Source organism: Magnusiomyces paraingens (assembly GCF_902498895.1).
Source record: "Magnusiomyces paraingens strain CBS 517.90 genome assembly, contig: contig3, whole genome shotgun sequence".
NCBI lineage: Eukaryota > Fungi > Ascomycota > Dipodascomycetes > Dipodascales > Dipodascaceae > Magnusiomyces > Magnusiomyces paraingens.
The window spans coordinates 2,567,930-2,595,255 of NW_022474069.1; the positions used below are offsets into that span (position 1 = coordinate 2,567,930).

Genomic DNA, 27,326 nt, shown 5'->3' on the forward strand with positions numbered 1-27,326 from the left:
TACAAATAAACAACAATGAAAACTTGAGCTTTTCTTTTTTTTTTTTTTTTTTTTTTACTAAACACTATTTCAATACCTGCTTCTTTCTCAATCAAATAATACACTGTCTTCAGCCATCATTAAACTGTACACATCTTGCATGTCATTGAAAATAAATTGAGTAGTTCCTGGTGAGCACGAGAACGATTGTGCGTTTGTTTTGGCTAGTGACTTGTCCAAGTCATGGTTGTCATCACCATTACTGTCGTCAGTTTTGGCACCCATCCGCCGTTTCCGTCGTCGTGCACGGACTGACTCAGCCCGACGCTTACTCCCAACAATGCTTCGAGTATTGGTAGAACCTGTAGTTTTGTCTACGCCATTACTACTACTACCACCACTGTCCCCCTTGCGCCGATCTTGCTCCTGTAACCGCTCCAATTCACGCTCACTGTTCCCATTCACGCGCGACCGTAGTACAGTCCGTTGGGATAATGCTCCTCCACCACCTGCTGAAGACTTGGATGACGACACCGTGGTATTGGAATATACTGATCGCGCAGACCGCGCCGTATACCTACTGCCATTACGCGACAACAGTCCGCTTGCTCCAATTTCCCCATCATATACAATAGTGCTAGCAGATATGGGCTGTGGGTCTTGATAAATCTCCACTTGATCATTTTCATAATATCCATCATTGTACCCTGGGTCACGGTCTCTGGGATACTCTATTGTTTGTTCCCCTAACCGCCGTAAGCTTCCCATCCGCCGCATATAGTTTGTGCTCGTCCGAAACAAGGCCCGCACGCCTTCTCTATCTTCTTTTCCGGCGCCCACTAAACAAGGTTGGTCCCTGGACCCCCTGGTACCTTCTTGCCCACCACGTTTCCCGTTAAAAAACAAGTTACGCGTGGCCGTATCCACCGTCGGGTAGTAATATTCTTGTGGTGTCATCTTCACACACCAGTCTACGACGTTGCTTGAATCATTGTGGGCAGTTACTTGGATGTCATTTTTTTTTTCCATCCCCAATCTTGGCCGCCATGAAGCAGCGGTTTCTTCCGCCGCCTGTGACAAAGACCGTAGTCGATGTAGTCGGGTTAGCCGCCCTCTTGTATGAATATTTCCGTTGATGCTGCTACTTATGCTGCTAATGCCGCTGTTAATACTACTTCTGCTGCTACTAATGTTGCTGCTGATGTTGCTGCTGCTGCTGTTGCTGCTGCTGCTACTGCCTCTAACAAAATCACCTTTTTTACCAACGCCCTGGTTACCAACCAACTGGTTGTACTCAGACAAACATCCAGAGCCCAGCGACGAGTGTGATATTGAACTGTCTGCTTCATAGGGCGCCTCGCTACCATCATTATAGTCGTGGTAATAATAATATGATCCTCTTTTTTTTTGATTTGCTTCTCCACAGTCGCTCTCGTCTACATGCGTGCTGCTATTGTTTCCACCACTTTCGCCCATTTTAGCACCTGGTCGAACAAGTGAAAATGCACGTCGCGCAGAGCCCCGGTTTGCAACATATGACGTATGTGTTGGATTGTCAGTATAATAGAACGGCTGCTGTTGTTGCATACTCTGTTGCGACAGCTGTTGTTGCCCATTCTCTTCTTCTTCCTCATCGTCAATCCCCCGCAAATCTTTTTTCCCCCTGTAAGGAAACGACTGTTGAAGTTTACGTGCTAAATCATCTGGAATGATTGTAGGAGCATTGGTATTTCTGAATCTGGGGCCCCCAATGGTATTGTTGTTGTTACTACTGCTGTTTCTATTGATGGTAACAGTGCTGCCATTAGGCTGCAAATTGTTCTTCTCGCTAGGGTATTCATAACGTACGGCTGGCCGGAAGAAAGTACCTGATAATCGCTCTTTTAGGCGCGCAACCAGCTGATGTCTTTTAGATGGAGAGGCGGTTGATGAAATCGATAAAGAAGATGATTGTATCAATGACTCTGGGGTATAAGGAATTGGGATGTTTTTAATAACTGCAGGTTCCTGCTTGGTATCAACCGACAAGTCTTGAAACATTTCTGTGAGGTATTCTGGGGATGCAGGCGTTTGTAACAAGCGGCCCCGAAGGCTGTAAGACGAGTACTTGTGGTATATAGGCAACCTTCTATGAATTGAAGTTTTTTGGCTCATTTTTGCAAAGCAATGCTATTTAAAAGATTTTTTTTCTTTTTTTTTTTGAAAAGAAAAAAAGAATTGAAGGTTGAAATTAAGAGTTCTTTTCGTGATGAAGGAGGATTTTTAAAGGCCACAACGGGAGGCTTGTTAAAAAGTCAATCATCATGATTATATAATTCATTAGTCACACTATGCTATATAAACCAACTATGCCAAAAACCATTGAAAATTGAAAGAAACGGCCTATTGAAAATATTAAAATCAGATTTCTTATAAACTTTTAATCCAGATCCATTGCATTTTTCAATGTTTTATTTCAATTTTTAAGATTTTTGCTTAATCAAGAATGTTTGTGCGGCGCTTTCCTGAAAAAAATTTTAGTTTAAAATTTTTCTACGTTTAGAAATGCAAAAAAAAAAAAAAAAAAAGGGAATTTTTCAAACCAAAAAAATTTTTTTTTTTTTTTCCCACCACTCTTTCTTGAACCGCACCAACCACCACCATACTAAGAAAGTATTAAACTCTCCATTCTCGTTAGAAACAATATTTCATCATGCCTGATCTTATTAATAAAGCTACTCACTTGAAGCAGAATGCTCACAAGGCCAAGAGCTTTGCACGTAAGGTGCAACGCCGTCGTGCCCAAGCTGCTCGTGCTTCTCAGCTTTCTGCAACTGTAAAGCCTTCGTCCAAGGGATCTTCGACTGCTCTTGTTGTTCGCACTACGACTTCAGTTGCAACTGGTCTTTCTTCCAAAACTATTTCTAAGAAAAAGCAGATTAAGCGTGATCGCAATGCAAGATACCAGAACAAGGCTGCGGCCGCTGTGGCCGCTGCGATCCACGCCGAGCTTTCTGGAGAAATGCAAATTGATGGCGAACAGCAGGAAATGTCATCGACCCAGCGTAAGGCTAAGGCCCGCAGAGAGGCAAACGCACGTGCCAGAGAACAAGCACTTGCTTTGGCAGCTGTGCTTGCTGGTGATAACTCAGCAGCTGTACTAGAAGGCGAGATGGAGATTGAAACAAACGGTAGTGGTACTACGTTAGGACGACCCCGTCAATTTTAAAGAAGAAAAAGAAGAAAAATGATCAAACTCCTGATACAAATGGTAATCCGCCCAGATACTCCCCTTTGAAGAGGGTTTTTTTTTGATGTTGAGGGCGTGGATAAGCCGCTAGCTAAAATAAGAGATTGAAAAAAGGAGAAGAATTTTATTTGTTTCTTAACTTAAAGTTTTTTGAGAAAGAATCAAAAGAATGACGAAAAATATTTTTGCAGACCTTTATTTTTTTTTTTTTTTGTACTTTAACAACAATTTTTTGAAAAATTTTTTTACATCATGTCCACGTGACTTTTGCACTTTAAATGGAGGATTATATTTTTTCTTAAAAATAAAAAAATTTAAGCATGTAAAAATACTGAATGACCCATCCAACCTAATCTATTCCCCCCTTAAACATGATCATGTTAAATCTTCATGAAGATTTTATTTGAAAACAGATCAAGGATCTTTTTAATAAAATTAATAAAATAAAAAAAATAAAGTGACTTTTAGATGTTTTATAAACAATATCCCAACAAGACGGAAAGATTTTATTTTACTTTAGGGGAAAAGGAATCATCTTGTAACTATAGATGAATATATAGAAATGAATAATGAAGGCAAGTCTGAATAAAAAAAAATAAAATAAAAAACAAGTAAAAAAAGAGTTTAAAGAAAAGAAGACTGAAACTTTTGTTCATTAATTTATTTTTATCCCCAAGACTATGGAGAAGATGGAAACCCGTTATTTTTCTCCTTTTTAACCATTAAAGTATATGCGTATCTAAGTAAGTCATAAAAAATCAATTCTAGAAGCATAGATGTACGTTTTCTGGAAAAGTGAAAAAAAAATTCTTCTTCTTTTTCTTCTTTTTCTTCTTTTTCTTCTGTTTCTCTAGCTTCTATTCGATTTAATTTCTTTTATTATTATTCTTTGATTGCTTGCTTGCTTTTTTCTTGCTTGCTTTCATTAAATAATATGTATTCTGTTTCTAAAACCGTCAGGTTTGCCATGACAACTTTTATATATTTATATACAAGTATACATATTTTTTGTGTTATATAATTATAATTATAAAACTTGGAAAAAAAATTAAATATATGAGATTTAACATCACCAAGATATATTAATGCCGGACTGGTGGAGCAGGGCAAATAGATATTTATGGATTTGACGAAAACGTTTATCCCAAAAGAGCACTTCATTTTGTTTTCAAGATTGAATCGACACTCTTGTAGAATAGATTAATTGTATGTCATAATTTTAAAGAAAAAAATTTTTTTTTGAATTATTTATACCTTTAAATAAAAACCCTAAAATGAGACACTGCTAGATTTATAAATATTTTTCATGAAAAGATGATGCCCGGAGAAATTCAACAATGGGTGTTTACCGGGATATGAAAAATTTATAAATAAAATTAAATAAAATAATAATAATAATTAAAACGAGAGAGTACGATACTAAAGTGAAGAGATTATTAAAAATGAAAAAAAAAAAATTAAAGATTTGAAGGGGTTTTTTTATATGATTGATCGTTTATATATCGGCATAAATATATATGTCCGGGTTTTATAAGTTCTTGTCGTTTTAATCTTTTTAATTAAATTTGTAATTTGTAATTTGTAATTCTTGGTAATGTTGAAATTGGTTTGAAATCTATTGATGAAGGAAAAAAAAAAAAAAAAAACCAAAGAAGAACGCTCATAATTTTCAAAATACTTGGCATTTACAATATCTTCAAGTACATTTGAAAATTGTAAGTAAAGAAAGGAAAAACAGAATGTGTCAATAATGTCTTGACTTCTTTTTTTCCTTTTTATTTCATTTCTCAAGTATGTTAATATAGATCTATATATGTCTAGACTTGATTTTATTTCTTTTACTATCGTTCTTCAATATTATTATTTTAGCCTTTTTTTTTAAAAAACATCATGAATACAACTATAATATTTGCCAATTGCCCGTCTTTTTCATTATTTTTTATTATCAAGAAAAAAAAATTGTAACGAGGGGAGGAGGGGCGATGAGGTGCACACTTTTGTAAAGGAGAGTGAAGGAACAAGAAGAGTGCGTTTATTTCTTTAATGTAGTTAGTTATATAAGTCTAGAACCATTTGAATTTTGAAGTCTCGCATAAAAACCCGAGATTGTTTTTTTTTCCTTTCTTTTTGAAATATATATATTAATAATTAACCCATGTCTAAATTGTCAAATTTGGTACCATCTTATCCACCAATTTTTTTTTTCCTTTTTGTTTTGTTTTCTTCTTCTTCTTCAAGGGGAGCTAAAAAGCATGTGCAATGATTGATCCAAGTTTATGTTTGATGTTAATTTTTTAAGGACACATGCGTATATATATACAGACATTAACATAAAAAAAACCCAAGAAGAAGCAGATAGCAAGTTTTGGATTCAAAGAAAGAAAAAAAAAAGAAAAAAAAATTGCTTCATTATTTGCATATTTGCTTGTTTACTGCTTTCAATAGCCTTGTTGAGAAATCGGAATATTCCATTAAAATATGAGGAGAGGTCGTTTTTTTTTAAAAAAAAAAAGACAAAATTTGTTAACCTTTACAGGAAAGAAAATAAAAATTCAGGTCAAAAGTTGAAGAAGAAAATATGCTTCCCGCCTTAATGACTTGAAGCGACTCAAAAGTTAAAGGATTTTAGTCAAGTTAAGACCCATAATATCCGTGATATTTTTTATAATTAGGTCTTGGTAAAAAAGGAAAATATATATAATTTTTTTTTAAAAAAAAAGGTGTTTCTTTTATTAAACAAAAGGAAATATCCCTTTTAATAATTATTTCCAAACCAAGATGCGTTTTTTTTTTCTTTTTTTGTTTTCTTAAATCACAATCACCTCAAATAGGTTAAAAAAGCATATTCTGTTTTTGAATAAGCATATTAGCTAACAAACAAGCATATATACTTTTTTTTTTTAATAAGAGCATTTCCAAAAATTTCTTCTTTCTTGCATTTAACTGGTTTTATTTATTACTTCTTTTCTGTTTGAATGCTCATATACGCAAAGTCTTTTCGGTGCCACGTGTAGACTACCCGGTCCACATTCGGTCCATCTTCATATTCATTGTCTTTATTTTTTTTTTGAAAAAAGAAAGCAAAAACGAAGTGACCATTTGAAGAAAAAGTGGACTTTTTTTCTCTTCTTCTCAATGCACAATGCAGAAATGGCCTAGGTAAGGGTGAAATTAAAAAAAAAAAAAAAAGTATTTAGAAAGCAGCATACAAAATGCAGCCTGTAAGAATGGCAATATTCCAAAGACAGGCGTCAGTCATAATATTTAGACTTGGTAAAAGCAGAAGCTGATAGGGGTTGTGTAATTTTTTTTATAAAGTATAAGTATTGATATTATGACGATCAAAGTTTAGCCATATTTTTTTCATATGTCTTCTAAATATTCTTTTATTTTATTATTATTAAAAAAAATTTTATATAAGGTTTGAAACCAAGGAGATGAAGAAGTTTTTTTTATTATTTGTAAATTATTTCTTTCTAAAAAGAAGTATTATTTTTAAAAAATATATATACTAGTGAGATTTAAAAAAAAAAAAGAAAAAAAAAAGCTGCACTATTAATTTAAATCAAACAACTAAACTGGTTAGTTATCATCATTAACATCATCATCATCATCATCATCATCATCATCATCGGTATTTCCACATGACTGATGACTATTCAATTTAGGAACCCTAGGGTTCCTCAAATTTATTAGGCCTAATAAATTTGTAGTTACTACCCCCTAAAAAAATACAAGTCTATGACAACATTTTTTTCTTGTGTGAAGTGATAATATTGCACTATCTATTTCTGATCATGATGTAGACAAAAATAAACAGTCAGTTTATCAATTAGTCCATAATCCATAAAATGAATGTTTTTGTTATCTCTTTTGTGTTGAAAGAGAGTCTAATAAATCGAATTATTCGCTTCTCCAGCTTTTTCTCTTTAGGATCCACTGAGATTATACTTTTATTTTGGAGGAAACAGCTTTTTTTTTTTTTTTTTTTTTCTCAAATACTCACGATATTACAACTCCTCGTGATTGCGATCCGCCATTAAAAAAATCAAGAAGACCCACCGAAAGCAAAAAAAAATAAAATAAAATAAAATAAAAAAAAAATAAAAAAAAAATAAAAAAAAATAATGAAAAAAATAAAAAAAAAAAGAAGAGAGGGTCTTATTATTTTTTTTGTTCTTGAGTGGATTATTTTTATTGTATATAGTAGTTATTTCTGCTATTGCTACTGTTGTTAACAATTATTAAATGCCACGGATTACCAATTGCTACTTGCAATCTAAATATATATCACATTTTTTCCACCTATCTGGATCCGGGTCTTGCAGTTGTTAAATCTAATACGTTGTTGTTGATATTGATTATATCTCATTCACAAAAAATTGAAGAGAAGAAAATTTTTTAATTCAAATTTCAAAATTTTTTCTTTTATAATTTGAATCCCAAAAGAAGAACAAAAAAAATATATATATATATACGAAAAAAATATTTCACAACAATGTTACATTGTGAGAATTATTAAATAACAAGTACTCTTTTATTTTTGATATTTTTATACTATATGTATTATTAATATTATACGATGATACAAGACCAAAATCTCATCGTTTTGTTCTTTGCGCCTCGAATACATCCGTCCGTGCGCGCTCCTAAACAATCAAAAGAAAATAGGGAAAAAAAACAAAATATACAAGTTGTCTTTATTTAATAATTATTTTATTATTATTATTATTATTATTATTATTATTATTATTATTATTATTATTATTATTATTATTATTATTATTATTATTATTATTATTATTATTATTATTATTATTATTATTATTATTATTATTATTATTATTATTATTATTATTATTATTATTATTATTATTATTATTATTATTATTATTATCATTATAATTTATTTTTTTTTCAGTGGTTCGGGTGAGTTTTCTTTTATCATGCGAAAACACTTGTGGTCATTAATTAGTAAAGTTCTCAATTATTTTTTACTGTCAAATTGAGGCTGGTTTGTTTGACAATTGGAACAAATATTTGTTGCGTACACGGGAGGAATAAGACTTTTAGTAAACAAGATACACAAGAGTTTTTTTCTTTTTTTTTTTTTTCTTCAACATAAGTATATATTGTATTTATTGCAACAAGAATAAGAATTAAAAAAAAAAAGTTCTTTGAAAAGGAGTGCCAAAGATATTTTATAGCACATTTTGAACAAAAAGGTCCATGATTCTGGAATTTTTTGTTGATCACACTAATAGCCGTTATATCTACGGCTCTAAAATTTAGAGATAAAGAAACCGGGACTAAAAAAAATAAAAGTTGAGAAAAAATTGGAAAAAAAAAATTACAAAAAAAACAAAGTTGAATTTAGGAGATGAAAATGATGTTTCTTTTTTTTTTTTTTTTAATAAAAAAAAATACAAAAAAAAAAAAAAAAAACATTCCCTCCCAATCTTTAATATAATTCTTGAATGAACAAATTTTTATGATAATCAAAATATTTAAAAAAATAAAACTCACAATTCTGCGGTCTTTTTTTTTTTTTTTTTTTTTTTCAACGTGAACGTTGGCATTATGTTACAATGTCTTCTTTGAATATAATGCATCCGCAAGTTATCTAGTATTTCTGAATTTCAAGGGATGAAAAAAGAAAAAAAACAAAAAAAGAAACAAGTTTTAATGATAAAAAGAAAGGACAATTGATTTTATTTTTTAAAAAGAATTAGATATGCTTAATGAAAAAAAAATTTTTATTTTTATTTTTATTTTTATTTTTTGCATGTTCTGTGCATTTATGTTTTCTTCTTCTTCTTCTTCTTCTTCTTCGTCTTTTTCTTCTTCTTTTTCTCTAATCACAATTGGTTTAAAAATTACGCACCATTTCCAATTAAAAACGCTAATTGTTTCCTGGTCAGGTATTTAAAAACCCAGCATTAATTGTGTTTTACCACCACCATCACCATCACCATCAATGGACTACAACCATCTTCTCATCTCATCATTGAGTTGACTAGAGTAGAGTCTAGTAGCCCATGTACTCATGCGTTAGTTAGGCTTGTTTTGCCTATTGATTAAACTTCATAATATGCTCTAACCAGGCTATTTTGTATATATCATCATCACTTTTGTCTGTCACCCTTCATGGGATTTTCATCCCTGCTACAAAAAAAAAATAAAAATAAAAAAAAAACATCACCCATTCCTCATCGCTTTATACGCAACTGGCCATCGCATATATATATCCAGTGCACCCTTACCGCAAAACCAATGTAGCATATTTATATATATTTCCAATTCAAGGTTTAGTTTGAGATGGGATGCTTTATGTAGTATATTAATAATGTATCATATCGAGAGGTCTTTTAACAAATACGCATAAATTTACTTGTGAATTCACATGAGCCCATTTTTTTTTTTTTTTTTTTTGTTTCTTTTCAAAATTATGTTTACGTTATAACATACCACACCATTTGCCAATGTTTAGTGACAATTTTTCTCTATCAAGTTAAAAGCAGACCATTAATTTTTTGAAAGAATAACAGTTGAAGCCACAGGAATTCAACTTTCTTTCAAGCATAAGCCACTTATTACATCGTTTTAAGGTACTTCGTTTTCGTATAAGTCATACTGGTTGCATTTTACCAATTTTGGATTAAACGAAGAACAAGAAGGTCAACCTTGTCATTGGGAAAAGTTTTTTTTTTTTTTTTTTTAATATGAAGAAAAAAAAAAATTCAATTAATAATTTGTACAAGGTTCCTTTTTTTTTTTTTTTTTTTTTAAAGTATTTAAATTCTTGAATTTTATTATAACGAAAGAAAAAGGCGTTTTTTTTTAAAAAAAAAAAAAAAGAAAAAAAATACGAAAAATCAACTATTTTATTTTATTTTATTTTTTTTCTTTCTGTTCTTATTTTTTTTTTTTTTTTTCAACCATTTAATTCTTCCAGATATGTTTGTCTAATTAAACCTCCCCCTTACTAAAATACCACATCATCTTCATCCGGCTTTTCTAACTAACCTTCATCATCATTAGTATCAAAAACACTAAAACTACATTTTTATTTTCTTTTCTTCCCTTCCTTTGGAATATACGCATTCCACTGTATCTTAAGTTTTCTTTCTTTTTTTATTTATTTATTTATTTTTTTATACATTTGCTAATAATATTCATAGAACTAATTAGTACTATAAACTATTTTGATAAATATAAAACATGCACATCTTCAACAACTAAACTCCAACAAGCTCGGCCAAAAAGTCTACCCGTGCATTCTTCGCCGCCTTAGTTTCCTTAAATCCTATGGGCTTTGCAATCACGTATCCTTCAAAAAATGAAAGCATTGCCCGAGCACGTCCAGCATCCACGCGAATTGGCTCCTCTTTGTCTGTATTATCCACCAATTTAATCTCCGCTGTAGCTTCACTCACATCATCAACCCCAGATGACGATGATGCCCCAGCTGTGCTTGGAAGTGGAATCTTCAAGTTGGATAGCCCATTCGTCACAGCAGTACCAACCCCCTTGCCTGCATCCACAACACCATGGCCTGCCTCAACAACACCGTTGCCAACTGCTGTACCAACTGCCGTTACAGCATCAAGTGCATTATGCCCAAACCCACCAAATGAACTTGCAAATCGCTCGCTGATCGATCGAGACTTTGGTCGTACTTGTTGCTGTTTCCCCTGTTCATTATTAGATTCTTGGGTTACTGAAACTGGTACCCCAGCAACTGGTGTTGCAGCCACTTCAGCTGGGGCATTTGAAGCAGTCGGAGTAGAGTCTATAGGAGCAGCAACATTGACGACAGCCTTTTTCTGAGCACGCGCATCGTTGGCCTGCTGCTCCTTGTCTAGCAACAGCTTGAGAAACGAAGCAAGATAAAGCAACACATTGACATTTACCCGCGGTACACGCTCCAAAGCTTGCAACGCACCTTCTCGACCCTTAAGCACCAGCGAATAGTACTCGACAGGCACAACACCACCATCCAGGTTTTCAAGCAGTAACAAAAACTGTGCAGCCACCGAGTACAGCCCTAGATTCGACTTGCTTGTTAAAGGCATTCCAGGCTTTACAATTGCATTTGCAGCAGTAAGTACTACTGTGTCGAAATCCTCGCCAAGATCAAGCCATTCCTGCACCTGCAGTTGCAGCGACGGTTCGGCATTCTGAAGCGCATCTTCCCACATGAGCTTCTTATGCGGCTCAGCAAACAAAAGGTCCACATTCTGCCATAAATAATCCACACAGCTCCAAATCTCCTTGGGCATATTGGCACCCGCATCGTCTGTCGACATGGTTGCTGTTCCTGAGCGTGCGCCCTTCGGAAGTCGTGACAAAACGTCCAGCGAAGTACCCAAGCTAGTGGGAAGTGCTGAAAATTCAATGGGTACAAAAATGTCCTGGGTGTCAATAATATTAAGCACTGCAACGCGCGAAACCGTTGAAGTGCCCTTGGCAATGGGCAGCGTGCACCCAAACTTGATGTATTGCGTTGCCCCCGGAGGAAGCACGCCTTGTTTAGGCCAAATTGATACAGATGTGGACGAGACTGTGCTTGGAACAAAGGCATTTTCTGGAGCTGAAGGATCAATTGGAGCATCTGGTGCAAGTGAAATTTGCCAGTGGAGAACCTTGTTAGGAGCCTTCTCATTAGGCTGGTACCGTAAAGCCACTGTAGCCTCAGCTGGGCGTAAAACCAAGGCATCATTGATAGCTACTTCTCGTGGTGTCACCGTGACCGTAGGCTTGGACAAATTCTCGCGATCATCTGATTCCTTTAATACTTTTGAAACAGCAACACGACGTTTTTCAGGGTCTACTGTCTTGACCACCACGTCTAAATTAGCCACCACTGGTTTGTGATCAGACATGGTGTACTCCATGAGCGATTCATATTTCGATGCCGTACATGGCTCTGAAGTATTTTCGCTGGTAAAGAAAATGCGGTCTGTGTAGGATGGAGCTCGGGCTCGCTTGGTACCCGATGCAGTAGCGGAAGCTGGCTGTTTAGTATCATCAAAGTCATCCGTGCCAACCACATACTTGTAAGTGGGTGGGAACTTGATGGGAGCTTCAGAGAATCGAGGCAGAAGGCGCTTGTTTTGGTGCTCGACAATAAGGCGGTCGTGAGTAATAATGGTATCGTAGTCCTCTTGTTCAACAAGATCCTGAACAACAGCAGGATCCAAAGCAACTCGATAATTGAGATCACCGAGCACAATTGTCACTGAAGGTGTGGATTCAAGTTCAGGTTCAGGTTCAGGAGAGGAGTCAATTGATGGTGCAGCAATAGGCACAGGCGGTAGTGATTCGAGGTCCTCGTCGGAAATGCTGTCGTTGTCTTTAGCAATAATGCTATCTTGATCTTCTTTTACAATGATACTGTCATCTTCGTCGTCATCTTCATTTTTTGATTTCTCAAGTTCTTCTTTAGGTTCCGTTTTAGACTCTTCTTTAGGCTCTTCTTTAGATTCTTCTTTAGGTTCTTCTTTAGGTTCTTCTTTGGTTTCTTTTTTCTCAGATTCCTTTTCTTCTTTATCATTTGAACCGGAAAAAATCAACATTGGCGCACGCTTACCAATGAGCCCATTGATATTGAGTTTTTTTTGGATTTCAGAAAGCTCCCAACGACGACGCTCAATGCCTTGGATTCCTTCGCCATGAGCCAAATGGCAATTGAGAATAGAGATATGCGTTCCTTCCAAACCTACTGCAAGATCTTGGCCAACGTAGAAAGAAACCACGGCCGCGCCCTTGTTACCCCATATGCCAAAGATTCCTGTGCCTGTTGTGTTTTGAGTAAATCCAGACAGATGGGGGATAAGCGGCGCAGCAGCGACGACCAGTAGCATAATACCGAGAAGCTGGTTTGCTGCGACGATCTGGTACTTGTTTGGGCCACCAAGAGTCTGAACAACGTAGTCCTGGGTGGCAGCAAGCGTAGTTTGATTTGCATAAAGATTTTTAGGACCAAGCTGGTCGGACTCTTGAATGGCTATAATGTAGAGATCAAAGGGTTCTGGAAGACCGAGAAGTGCGTGGATGTTTGCTTTTGTAAGAGGCTCTGCATGTATGTTCCATGAAATTGCTCGGATCTTGAGCTTCCGATCTTCAAGAAAAGATGTCTTGAATGGCTCAATGTTCCGGATAAGTGATGTTTTCATAACTTCGGAGGGTTGTGTAGGTTGTGATGATTGTGAAGATTCTGGGGTGGCTTGTGTCTGTGGAATGACACCAGTTTTTGAAGAGTTTACAGCAAGAGACGAGAGCGCCTCTTTCCAATAAAGCATGAAATCGGCCAATGTTGCCGGAGATGTAGCGGGAACATCACCAATTGGCAATCCGTCGAGGACAAGCTGAATATCTGGGTCGTCGATAGATGCACCTGAGGTGGTTGTAGTTGTTGATGTGGGCTGTACGGCCAGCACTGTGTTGGCGGCCAGAGGTACAATTGAGTAATCTATAGGCTTAGCCCGATCTACCAGCGCATAGTAAGGTTCATTTGGAACCGGGAATAGCTGAAGAATATGCGAAGAGGTTTCGAGAGTGTACATTCTAAGAATGAATGAATGAATGAATGAATGATGATGATGATGATGATGATGATGATGATGATGATGATGATGATGATGATGATAGAAATTGAGGATGAGAAGTAGGGTGATTTATGGAAGGGGCTGTGAAAGGGGATAAAAGCCTTTTTGCGGGATATCTTAGTAGATTTTTTTTTTGTTTTTATTTTAGACTGGGTGGTTTGATCACGTGTATATGGGCAGTAAATGATGGAATGAGCTGGAACAGAATTGAAAGCCTTCCAACCAATAATTGAACTTCGATATGAGTATTAATAATGATTTGATAGTAAAGATAGTGAAGATAGTGTAAATGATTTTTTATTCTATTTTCTATTCTATTTTCTATTCTATTTTCTATTCTATTTTTTTTTTTTTTTTTGAAAGTTTTGAATCCCGGATGCTCCGATTATTGATGTTCCGTTTGATTGTGAGCTGGTATTGTGCAGAGATGTTCATATCATGCTGAGATACACTGAATAAATGATTAATCTATTTAATATTACCCTAACCCACAGCCTTTTATAGTGTTTACCCTAACCCACAGGTCCCGCACTGAGGCGATGGTTCTATTTTTATTTTTATTTTTATTTTTAGCACGTTGGTTGTGGAAGAGGAGAATGTGGTAGTGGTGGTGGTGGTGATTAAAATATAGTTGTAACAAAAATGTAACAAGCACAAATTTACCACTACCACCATCTCAAAAGCCCTTTAGGAACCTGTTAATCGCAATCATCACCACCACTTTCTCCACTTCTTTAATACCATTCTTACCAGCAATCAAAACAAACAAAAGTTTTTTTTTTTTCATTAAAAAAGAAAACTAAAAGACTAGCAGTGTGAGCTGCGCAGTTTTTAAAATTATCAAGGCTTTACTTTACAATCCCTCGTCTAATCAGTGTGCGCCCAGTAATACAGTAATAATCTTTTAAGTTTATTGCTGCCTAAACTCCAAACAGACCAGCAAAAAAAAAAATTAAAAAAGAAAGAAGCTCTTTGCTTTTTTTTTTTTTTTTTTTTTTTTTAAAAAAATATTTTAAATAATTATCTTAGCTTCTTTTTATCACGCAATCCTGTTGATCTCAAGACCTTTTCTTTCTGTCATTCAGTCTATTTCCAATTGAAATCTTTAATCTAAACCTCTAGAACCTCCATTATCATCTCCACATACAGTCCCCCACCTCTCTCTGTCTGCCTCCATCAAAAAAAAAAGTCTCTATGGCAACCACCATGGCCACTCTCTCTGCAATGGCTCTTGCAAAGGGCCCTCGACAGAAGACCCAAACTGACTTGGCCAACATGGCTATAGCACGGTCTTCTGCTGTTGCGGTCGGTGCTCAGCAGCTCCATCAAGAAGACCAACAACAGCTTCAAAAACAACAAGGATCTGTACTGCCTCCCATGGCCTCTTCTTCAGTTTCAACATCTACGCCTGTAGCTGACCATCATCACATTCATCACACTCATCACCATAGTCACCATCACAGCAGTAGCAGTAGTAGTAGTAGCAGCCATAATAATCATCACCATCGTCATCTTCACCAGTCTTCTTCAGCCTCAATTTCTTCAAATACTTCCACTCCACGAATTCAACCTCCCATGTCCTGGACAGGGCTGGACAGAAGTGGTAAGCCAATTGAAATCATTGTCATTTCTGACGACGAGGACGAAGACGAAGACGAAGATAAACAGAACATAAAAGGTAGGCCTTCTGGCTCTTCTGGTTCATTTAATGTCGATGTTCCTGCCGATGATGATAATAATGATGATGATGACGATGAAGTCATCTGCACTGGCTCTCATCCATCGACATATCCCTCTCTTTCCTCTACAAGTATATCGTCGGCATCATATGGCTCTACCTCATCAGCATGCTCCTCTTCTTCCACTTCTTCCTACACATCTTATTCCGCTCTGGACCACCCTATACCCACAACAAGCACTTCCTACTCCTCCTCCTCCTCCTCCACATCGCATAAGCGTAAGCGCAGCAGGCTGTCGCCAACGCCTCCGGCAGCTGCCTCTGCCACCTCCCCATCCTCCAGTATTAACCCGGAAAAATCCCGAGCAAACCGCAAGCGTCAGCGCCTCATCTCAGAAATTAAGTATTATCCTCCTTCACAGCCAGTCATCAAGTACAATGATATACATATTCCAGAGTTCAACGACTCTCCTCGTGGTTCCTCAGCTTGTACCCAAGACAAGGACGGCTACTTCAATGCGGCGTGTCCCACCTCCATCGTCAATGGCCGCTTCCATTTATCCAAAGTCCTTGGACAAGGTACCTTTGGCAAGGTCTTTGCGGCTTATGACACTAAAAACCGCCGGCATTGTGCCCTTAAAATCATTCGAGCCATTCCAAAGTATCGTGATGCTTCAAAAATAGAGCTCCGAGTTCTTTCTACCATTGTTCGCTACGACTCTAACAACCGCAACCGCTGTATACACGTTCGTGAGGCTTTTTCCTATAATGGTCATGTCTGCATCCTCACGGACTTGCTGTCTCTGAGCATTTATGACTTTATGAAACTTAATCACTTTTGGTCTTTTCCTCCAAGCCACGTTCAATCTTTTGCAAGGCAAATTCTCACCTCGGTCGCATTTTTACACGATCTGGGTCTTGTCCACACGGACCTCAAGCCAGAAAATATTCTGCTAAAGTCCTCAGACAATGTACCTCGTACCCATCCCAAGACCGCCCCACAAAATGAAAAGTACCTCACCCTAAAGGATACTGCCATTTCGCTCATTGACTTTGGCTCTGCCATATTCAACGATGAGTACCATAACAATATCGTTTCCACGCGGCACTACCGCGCACCAGAAATCATTCTCGGGGTTGGCTGGTCCTTCCCTTGTGACGTGTGGTCTATTGGCTGCATCATTGTTGAGCTGTGTACTGGCGAAGCACTCTTCCAAACCCACGAAAACTGCGAACATCTGGCTCTCATGGAGAAAATTCTGGGGAGGAGTATCGACAGGTCTTTGCTATCGCTGGCGTCGCGCAATCAAACCGGCGTCGTGCTCATTAACCCCAAGACGGGTCGTATTAATTTCCCGAATCAAACTACAGAGAAAAATAGCATAAAAGTTGTGAATGAGACTCGCACCCTTGCTACTATTCTCAGACGCAAGGCCATGCCTACTATGCAAACTGCAGATGAGCGTTATTGGCATTTGCTTAAGGACCTGCTGGCTCAGATCTTTACTTATGACCCGGCTAAGCGCATTACTGCTCGTGATGCTCTTTCTCACCCGTGGCTCACTTATGACATTGACAACGACAATTATCTATATGACGAATAAGCGTCTTTAAATGTTTGGTGTTTTTTTCCCCTTTGTAATAAAATATATATAAAATGGGCGTTTTTTTTTCAGATTTGAATGTCATGGCGATTTCAAAAACAAATTATTAAACAGTTTTAAAAACCTAAAAGAGTTGATCCAGTAGAAGTTACTAGAGTAGAAAGTAAAAGGTTGATGTAACTTAAGAGATCCTGTTTGAGCATTTTTACATTATCTTTAAACCATTCAATGCGCACAAAATAACGGAGTAGCAATTAAGTCTATACATAGATTTAAAGAATTAAATTGAAGTTTGTGCCATGAAGTGAAGTTTTAATACTTTATCTCATTGATAAATATCAATGATATCCACTATATTTAGTTCTCAATATCTTTTTAATTATTCCAAAGTTACTTTAAATTTTGAAATTAAAATGAGAAAAAAGTGCAAAAAGTGCAAAAAGTGCAAAAAGTGCAAAAAACGAAAGAATAACAAAAGACAATAATACCTCAAGAAAAAATAAACTAAAGGTGATAGAAAGAAAGATTTGACCCAAAATCATTTGGAAAACCTGTGATTATTGATTTCTTTGAATTCAGACTTGGAAAAGTAAAAATCCCTGGTAATTGTTTTTTGGTTTAATTAATTTTTATAGAAGGTGACCTAACAATAAATTTACCTACAAACCATATTTGAGCTTAAAGGCCTCTGAAGCTCAAATGTCATTGAAAAAGGAAATTAAAGAGGATAAAGCAGACTTGGAGAACGGAAACCTGAGTCAAAGTGTTTTGGAAAACAATGACCCTCTGTTGGCCTCATTAAATGCAGAGCAGAAAGAAGCAGTCACAGCACCGGCTGACGCCACCCTTCAGATCCTGGCGGGCCCAGGCACAGGCAAAACAAAAACACTATGCCATCGCGCCGCCTGGCTCGTTTGCCGCTGCGGCGTAGACCCTCGAGGAATCATGCTTGTAACTTTTACCAACCAGGCAGCGCGTGAGCTTGCAGAACGTGTTACTGCTCTTCTTGGTGAGCAGGCGGTCCAACATGAGCAAGCATCCTTACCAGTGTGTTGCGGAACCTTTCACGGACTTTGTCTCAAGTTTTTGAAAAAACATGTCGACAAAACAGGGCTCCCGCAAAACTTTGCAATCGCAGACGATGCTTCACAGAGATGCATGATTGGCCGCGTTTTTCGCAACAAAACAATCACCACATTAGCAAAAACCCTCGGCTATGAAGTTTGTCGGGACGGGCTCTTGGCCCCATCACGAAGGGACACCCCACACTTCGTTAACACCCATACAGTACGCGAAGCCATCGATCTCATCAAATCTTCTGCTTTGACAATCGAAGAATGGGCTGATGGCACTGGAATTCCTCCCGAAGGCACCACACTACCAGTACGAAGTCCTCTTATGCGTGTTATTCTTACTGATTACCAATCTTGCCTTGACACGGCTGGTCTTGTTGATTTTGGTGACTTGTTGCTCCGCGCATTACATTTATTTCGCAAGTATCCAGAAGTCACCAAAGATATCAGGCATGTTCTTGTTGATGAGTATCAAGATACAGATGCGACCCAGTACGCTCTTCTTAAGGCTTTGGCAAAGCCTACTACCATTGTAGGAGACCCGGATCAGTCCATTTACTCGTTTCGTTCAGCGCAGCCCCGCAACTTCATGCGCATGCGCGAGGAACAACAACCAGATAACCCAATTCGGTGCGTTTATCTGACAACAAACTACCGCTCTCCAAAAGCTGTGCTTACTCTGTCGGAGCTCATCATTAAGCAGGATCGATCACGTATAGATGCAGATCGAGCCCCTCTCCGTGCACACAAGGATTTTAAAGATGGTGACATTGAAAACTTATTACCACCTGCACCCGTCGAAGTTGCGTTTCGGTCCCCGTACGAAGAAGCGCGTGCCATTGCAGCATATATTAAACAGCTTGTTGCTGAGAATAGTCCCGTGTTTCGGTACTCAGATTTTTCAATTTTGTTGCGATTTCGGCGGCTGATGGATGTCATTGAACTTGGACTCACAGAATTGAACATTCCTTACAAATTAACCGGTGCGTCTTCGTTTTGGAGCCGCCGCGAAATCAAAGCGGTGACTGATTTTCTATGCATTATTTATAACGACCGTAACGAGCTGGCCCTTTCTGAAACTTTGAAGTTGTGCCGTTCCGGAGTTGGTGATACGACACTGACAAAGCTTGGAGATTTGCAGACTCCGGAGTATCCCACGTTAATGGCCAAATTTCGTGCTATTGTATCTTCATCAAAAGCCATTTCAGATATTTTGAAAAAAAACAAAATTCGCATCACGCACACGGCACGAGAAAATATTTCCATGCTACTAGCCTTCATTGATCGTTGTCGCGCTACTATTACATCTCTTCCCTATCCGGAGTCTCTTGACCGTGTGTTTGAGCTTATAACAACAGAAGAGTATCAACTTTTGGAGTTAGTCAGCGGTGGAGTCGATAAAGAGGATCCAGATACTATTGCTGGACGTCAGCATAATCTTTTTTTATTACGGGCAAGACTTTTGTCACTGGAGGGTGACGTTGATCCCGAACTTCTGGAAGGCAATGGCAAGCCGGATTCATACCCGGATTACCTTGGTGCTTTTTTACAGCTGATGGCCCTGAACTACATTCCTGAAGGTGCCGATGAGGAGGATGACAATAAGGAGATGAAGACCCTGGGCAGGGTCACTGTCTCAACCATTCATGGTGCCAAAGGTCTTGAATGGCCTATTGTTTTTCTACCACGCCTTGCAGAAACAGATATTAGATCTGAAAACTTTGACGAAGAGTGTCGACTTCTTTACGTTTCCGTGACACGCGCGTGCGCCTTTTGTTTACTTTCAGATTCTACAACAGCAACAACATCATTTGGCGAAGATTATGGCATTTACCAAAAGAGGAAAAACTACGGAACGCTGGTGGAAGCCTCACGGGACGGGATTGGCGAGCCGTGTAAACAATTCCCCAAGCCAGATTTGCATTTTATTAAAGTTATGGCTCGGGCTCTTGGTCGCGAGGAAGAGTTGAAAAAATCTGCAACAGAAAAAGTTGGGCGTTCAATGCCTGGATTTGTTACTTTTTCAAAGAAAAATGGCGGGGGGTTTCAAGAGACAGCAGCAGGCAACAGTAGTAGTTTGGGTATCCCAGCAAAAACGGGATTTGTAAAGGCGTCCCAAGTTTTGATAGGAAAGCCTGGGGGGCACAAATCGAAAACTGCAAAATCAGTTCCATTGTCATCTTCATCTTCATCATCATCATCATCATCATCATCATCATCATCATCATCATCATCATCATCATCACCATCAACTGAATCAAAAAAAAGTAATCATAGTAGTAATAGTACCAAAACTACGCCATTAGTGTTACCAAAGACTGCATCGAGGAAAAATACACCAAAGAGTAACAGTAATAAAAGTGGACGTCGTCAACAACAGACTCTCTTTTTTGCTCCTCAGCAACAAGCTCCGGTCAAGGTAACCAAAGCCAAGGCGTCATCTCGACCTATACCTCGGTTTGCTCCAGGCTCCAAAAATAGGGGAAATGTTTAAGTTTTATAATAAAATATCATTGATTTTTGGAAAGCTATGCTTACCTACCTACCTCTTTTTTCTAAATTAAAAAAGATGGACACTTTCTTTTTTTCCGGATAGAATGAAATGTTGCAATTGCACAGGAACTCAATGACAATGGTATTAATAATGCTACAATTAAGTTCCGGGATAATTAAGTCAAATTATTTGACGTGCCATAAACAATGGCGTAAGAAGAGTATAAATAATTAAATCGAAGCTAATATATGGTAAACATCCATGTCAAATTTTATTATAATTAACATAATTGTGGAAAAATTAAACACAAATGAGACTTTGGGTTTAAATAAAAAGAAAAACGCTTGGTATATACAGTCTCCCTTTGATTCCGTGGATCTGGAAGCAACGTAAAAAAAAAAAAGGAATAAGTCTTAAATCTGACCCGAAAAAAATAATACGATCCAGAAATAATACTTCGCTTTAAATCCTATGTCTTTATTATTTTTAAAAATGGATTTGTGATTTTTTTGTTTTTTTTGAACATTATTATTATATTATTTCTCTTGAAAATATTATATTTTATTTTTTAAATTGAGAAAAAAAATTCTCTTTGGATACTTCTTTTTATTTTAATCGCACATTAATTGCAAAACAAAAGAAGACCCGCCTAACAGACGGAATTTCTTTGTCTCTTTTGTTTTTCTTCTTGTTTAAAACTTATTCCTTTTGTTTAACTAAATGCCTTCATTTAATTTTAATATAAAAAATGTTTCTTTATTTCTAGATAATAAAATTAGGCTTCTAGAACACTGGGACTTTTTGATTCGTATCGATATTATCATAAAAAAAAGCAGATAAAAATATCATATACCGATATACGCCTCCTTTGCTGTGTCACCAATACATTCAAGATCTCCGATCAAGCTTTTTAGTTCAAATGATATTTTCTGATCGTGTTAACCTTGGCTGAGAAATAAGGGATAACTGAGTAGAAAAAGCACCTGAATGGGTCTCCATAAACTTTGAAAAATACGCTGCTTCTCCCGATTGGGTTTCTAACAGCAAATATAATCATTATTATCAATACAAAAAAAAAAATCTAAGGTTAAAAATATTTTTTTTATGTTGGATTATTTCAACTATAAAAAAATAGTTTGTCATTTGAAAAAAAAAAAAAAAAAGCCGAGTTCCGTCAAAATCGAAAAAATTGTGAAAGCTTAGATTGCAATACATTTCTAAACTTAATCCTCAAATTGGTGATTTAGGAATATTATTAAATCACAATGTCATTAATGACAGTGGCAACTCACATATTTCCACTTGTGATTTTTATGACACCCCCTATTGACAAGTTTTCTATTCTGCAGGTACCAACTGGCATACAAAAAATAAATTGGTGACACTGTAACTTAGGTATCTATAGCAAAGCCGCTCGTCAGATTACCAATCTTGTTTAAAAAAATCAAATGAAATCAAATCGAAAAAAAAAAAGAAAAATGAATGAATGGAATTCCTTTAAAATTTTAAAGTTTTTGATTGTAATCATTTTTTTAATATTGTGGGTCTCTCATTTACTCATTCCAAGAATTTGTTCAATTTGATTTATTTGAACCCTTTTTTTTTCCATCTTCAATCTAATTAAAAAGTCTAATGAAAGTTTCTGAAATATCAAAGTGTGTTAGCCCAAAGTCTTTTCTTCTCTTAAGTATAAAGAGACTCCGTGTTGTCGGTATTTTTCTTCTTGTTTTTCTTCATCGCTCTCTTCACTGAGCGATCAAACCATCAAAAAGTTCATGATGACCTTTTGAAAGGCCTAGAGCCTTTTCCAATCAATTGGCACAGACGTTCTATTATTATTATTATTATTATATTTTGTTGTGATTTTGAAAGGCAAGAGTTGGCATGAATCCATATCATCATGCCAACAGGTCTTACTTCTAACTCTTTTATACTAACTACTACACAACTAACCTCTTTCTAGCGCTCCTAAAAGCTGGATAATTAAATATTAGACACAAGTGTTCATCCGATTTGAGAATCAAAGCTCTCGGAACCTGTGCAACCAGCCTTTGGTCTTTTTTTTAGAGTCGAAAATAAAATTATATCCCCTACTTTGTTCTGGCCAAAAACAAAATCCGCTCCACCTTTCTGGTAAAGACGAGCACAATTGCTTTTTTTTTAACTAACTTAACATAAAAAAAAATTTAAATTTTTAACTGGACTTGTTTTCCAACGCTTATAAACTTTTTTTACTCTTGAAACTTGTTGTTCTCGACAAGAGAGACTGTAGCATACAACCAATATCTTTGAATACATAATTACATTTTTAAACTCGAGAAATGATGAATTTAGTATACTCGAAAGTGTAGGACAAAGTAGATCCTATGTAAGCCAACGCAAGCACTCCAAAACAGCACAATATATTGATGCTTCTTTTCCAAAAAATCCCAAATAGGGGTATTTTTCAAATAAATCGCACAGATGGTAAGCATTCTCTGCCCTTTTATATTGTCTTGAAAAAGATTTTTTTTATTTGTCAATACCTGTAAGATTACTTTGTTTTATTTATACAGTAATATATATTCTACATTTGTTGCCTGAACAAGAACCATCCAAATTAGGTGTAGTTCACCAAACTCTCAACAATTCTTCAGAAAATTAACACGGAAAGAGTAAAAAAAGCGGTTGGCAGCTACCCGCAACACCGGCAGAAGCAAAAAAAAAATTAAAAAATAAATAAAAAATAAAAAGAATTTTTTGTACCAAAATAAAGGACAATTAATATTCAAATATAAAACAGAATTAAAGTTTGTTTGTTTGATTATTCAAGGGTTATGTATAAATATTATCTGCATCAAAGATTTAGCGATATCGCTTTTTACCCCTAATAACTTTTTGTATTCGCAATAAACTCTTTATTTAACAAAAAAATTTTTAAATCCCGAAAAGCCCGAAAATAAATCCTGTTGCCAGTGCACATTAACTGGACGTTTTATAAAAAAATTTATTATGGAAAAATTTTTTTCCAAATTAAATTTCTTTATGTAGACTTAGCGTGGAATAGTTTTGGGCATCTACTGAAGAATAATCCAACGGTTTTCACTTTATTCTACCATCTCAAGGGGTTAGTTAATAATTGAGATGCTTAATTATATTTTTTTTTCTTCTAGAACACTTTTTGTTTATTTCATTTTTGATGGGAGGTATGTCAACAAAGAGATTATTAATCTTTTTCATCATGATTTGCTCTTTAATTTGAGAGATTGAGGAACTGTTATAAGTACCAAATGGAATCAATTTTTACTAGTTAATAAAATTAACTAAACAAAACTAAAAGAACATAATATCAAAAGTTATTTATTGTTACGTAACTATACTGCTACAATCTGGAAAAACTTGAGGTGAATGAAATTTGATGTATATACATGAAACTATAGCATCACTAACAACAATGTCATGAAAATTGAAAAGAAATTCTTATATCTAGGAACCGGTAAGGATAAGTCTCAAATAGGCAGGAAATATCACCCATATTTTAGTTCTTTTTTAATTTTAATTTTAATTTTAAAGATAAAGATAAAGATAAAGATAAAGATTTAAATCTTTATCCAAAACTTTGGTCTCGAAAGAAGAAAAGTCTCACCACAATTCTTTTTATCATTGTGCATCAAGCAGGAATTAAGTGGAATACATCTACAAAGAAATCCTTTTTTAAGGAAACCTTACCAGTAGATATCACTCTTTTTCAAAAGCACCAAAGCTATGCAATGCTAACCATTGGGATTTAAAATATTAGACAAAGTCAAGTAACTTGAAAATGTAATTTTTTTTCAGAATTTTTGTTACTAAAAACTTAAAAAGATAATTTTCAAGGCGGCAGAGACTAAATCAAGTCAAAAAAGGTGCATTAACAGAAATTTGAGCCCAAAAATTTGGACAAAATCAGGGTCCTCAAAACATTTCTTTAATACAAACTGAACCAATTCCAAAAAAAACTGTCGTCTCCACCTCAATGGATTCTTTTATAACAAAAAAGCATATACCACATAAATTTTCCTTAAATTTCAAGAAAATATGCATCATGAAATTATTTAATTAATTTTTTTATAGTATATAATATTTCACTTGGTTTAAAGAAGTTTAACTAAATTGAATTTGGAACTTGAGGATATTTTTAAGGAAACCTTCTCAAATTGTTCAAAATAGTTAAATCTCCGCATAATTATCAAACTTACAAAGAAATGGTCTACGTGGTAGTGCAAATTGAAAAAAATGAGTGAGTGCTTTAAAAACTTGCAGTAAATCCAAAGAATGATTATTGCATTTAGGTTGATGTATAACAAATAATGAGAAATTTATTTTTATGAATTTGGGATTTTATCGTTTATAAGTCTAGGTATCTACATGACTTATATTTTAAAGTGGGCTAAACTCATCGAGATATTATTGAAAATTTTACCATTCAAAATTAATGTGGTATCTTGTTTCCAGTTAAAATAAAAATGTTATTCATAATCATAAGTTTCCTGAGAAGCTGGAATATTGTCTTTTTTTATAAGTTTACGGAAACTATAAATACTCAATAATCTTGAGTCAATATTTGAGTATAAAATTTTCAATATTGCACTAGTCATCACAAGGCTATGTATTTCAATATAAACAAATTTTCTTTTAAAAAAGGATTTTATTTGTTTATAAAATTTTCACTGAGAATTAAATTCTTGTATTCTCAAAAAAAAAAAAAAAAAAAAAATGTGAATATTTGGGTAAACGCTTTACATGTTGGCAAAAGATGACAGAGATTTGATAATCAAAAAAGATAAAAAACGAAAATACAAGATGATTGAACCTCTTACACAGAAGCAGCAAAGAGGTCAGACTATTGGAATTCTGAAGACACAAGTAACGGAAGAATGACAAGAAATGTATCGAAATAGTAATAAAGATCTGTGGTATCATAATATCACAGTGGAGTCAAAATTCTTTCCAAAACGGTCACGGGAGTAATCATGAAGAAAGATATCTTGATTAATATTACTCAATTTCGCACAGGCCATTACAACTTTGGCGCATGGTTTAAAAGGTTTGGAATTGAAAAGGATAGTTACAACTGCAAATGTGGAGAACTGAAAACAGCTAGATCCATTTTGGTTGAGTATCCTATGCTTGAAGAGGAAAGAAAAGGATTAAAACGGATATCTCCAGAGATGGACATGTCGACTCTCTTAAACAGTTTAATTGGCTTACAAGAGATTGTAAGCTTTATATCTGCTTGGAGGGATTAAGAAATACAATTACAGCGTTGATGAAAACAAGTGGAGATAAGTTGGGAAGGTTTAGTTTTTGACCCCCTGTTCATCGTAAGTTGGCATCAGGACTTATTTTCGGGCTGTTGGAGATGTAATGTTGAAGTGAAATTAAAAGTTTATTATGAAAATGAAAAAGGTATGTAGTGTGGACAAGAAGGATAGCACAGATACTGATGTTACATAATTCTATAACACTAGAATAAAAACGAACAAACGAACGAATATTTGAGTATTAAGAATATTTGAGTACGGTACCGTTTGATGCCCCAGGCTAGTAAAAAGATGCAATTTGAGAGTTTTTACCATATTTTCAAGTTGGGTTAAAAAGCACATGGAAATGTAGATATGTTTTCAAGAATTGAGATAAAATTATTTTTATGTCAAAATACTTAATAAAAAGTCAAAATGTTGGCGTTTAGGTATCCTAAGGTTGGTAGGTATATTCAAAATATGTACGATCATCTCAACCTAACTTTTTTTTGTCAATTTCTTAAATATTAACATGAAAATAAAGATAACTTTTTAAATACTCTGAAAATTTTGTTTTTGTGATAAAATAATTATTGAAAGATTTAAAAATTAAATTTCAGGTATCTTTAGGATGACAGGTATATCCAGCAATGATGCAGGAATATATTTGAGTACGAACCTAACTTTTTAATGTAGACTCTAGTCATTTTGATCAACTTAAAAGATATTTATATCAAAATCTAACTAGACTTTTTGCAGATCTTGGTGATATGTTTATTTTTTTCTATTTTTAAGTTTAAAATATTTAAAAAATGAAAGCGTGATATTCTGCGAAAGAAAGCATAAATGTAAAAGCTATTGGGGGGTGCTTTAGTATAAGTCTCTCAAACGTTTTAGCTGGACAAGCCTAGTATTTTCATAATCTAAATTCGGATATTTTTAATTGTTTGTTTTCAATTGAAAAATAAAAGTTTTGGTAAGGACACTATTGGTTTTCTTTGCATATATATTTCGATGATGGTATTCAGCACTTTTTTAAGGATTCCAATTTTACAAAAAGCTTAATAATCATAGGTTGAAATAAGGATTCGGAATATTTAGGTACTAGGCAAATATTTGAGCACTGTTGTTTCTTCAAATTCTGAATGCTGGTGTCCTTTTTTTTTTTACTAAAATCAACTTGTGTTGTCCTAGCCCTAGTGTTTTAGCAGGTTGGTAATCAAATGGCTTTAAAATTCTAAATACCATTATTTGTTACGAAATTATCTGCTATGAATACCATGCTGCTAATAATGAAAAGTTAAATGATACCTTCAAGAGCAGCAATACTCATTATAGAATTCAAAAAATAATACTGAAAAAAAACACTATTTTATCAGCTTTAAAATCAAAATATGT

At 35.3% G+C, this 27,326-nt stretch overlaps 5 protein-coding genes across 5 annotated transcripts; 3 read left to right on the forward strand and 2 right to left on the reverse strand.

Moving 5' to 3' along the window:
- Nucleotides 1-87: 87 nt before the first annotated feature.
- On the reverse strand, nt 88-2,019 carry SAPINGB_P004092 (uncharacterized protein; the record flags this gene model as incomplete). Its single annotated transcript, XM_031998807.1, has 1 exon — nt 88-2,019. One exon carries the CDS (start codon nt 2,017-2,019, stop codon nt 88-90), a length of 1,932 nt encoding a protein of 643 aa, XP_031854698.1.
- A 652-nt stretch (nt 2,020-2,671) lies between these two features.
- Nucleotides 2,672-3,187, forward strand: SAPINGB_P004093 (uncharacterized protein; the record flags this gene model as incomplete). The annotated part of the gene is made up of 1 exon (XM_031998808.1): nt 2,672-3,187. The coding sequence occupies one exon, from the start codon at nt 2,672-2,674 to the stop codon at nt 3,185-3,187; it is 516 nt and encodes a 171-aa protein (XP_031854699.1).
- A 7,259-nt stretch (nt 3,188-10,446) lies between these two features.
- Nucleotides 10,447-13,776, reverse strand: SAPINGB_P004094 (uncharacterized protein; the record flags this gene model as incomplete). The annotated part of the gene is made up of 1 exon (XM_031998809.1): nt 10,447-13,776. One exon carries the CDS (start codon nt 13,774-13,776, stop codon nt 10,447-10,449), a length of 3,330 nt encoding a protein of 1,109 aa, XP_031854700.1.
- A 1,236-nt stretch (nt 13,777-15,012) lies between these two features.
- On the forward strand, nt 15,013-17,100 carry SAPINGB_P004095 (uncharacterized protein; the record flags this gene model as incomplete). Its single annotated transcript, XM_031998810.1, has 1 exon — nt 15,013-17,100. One exon carries the CDS (start codon nt 15,013-15,015, stop codon nt 17,098-17,100), a length of 2,088 nt encoding a protein of 695 aa, XP_031854701.1.
- A 699-nt stretch (nt 17,101-17,799) lies between these two features.
- On the forward strand, nt 17,800-20,667 carry SAPINGB_P004096 (uncharacterized protein; the record flags this gene model as incomplete). Its single annotated transcript, XM_031998811.1, has 1 exon — nt 17,800-20,667. The coding sequence occupies one exon, from the start codon at nt 17,800-17,802 to the stop codon at nt 20,665-20,667; it is 2,868 nt and encodes a 955-aa protein (XP_031854702.1).
- Between the last annotated feature and the right edge of the window lie 6,659 nt (nt 20,668-27,326).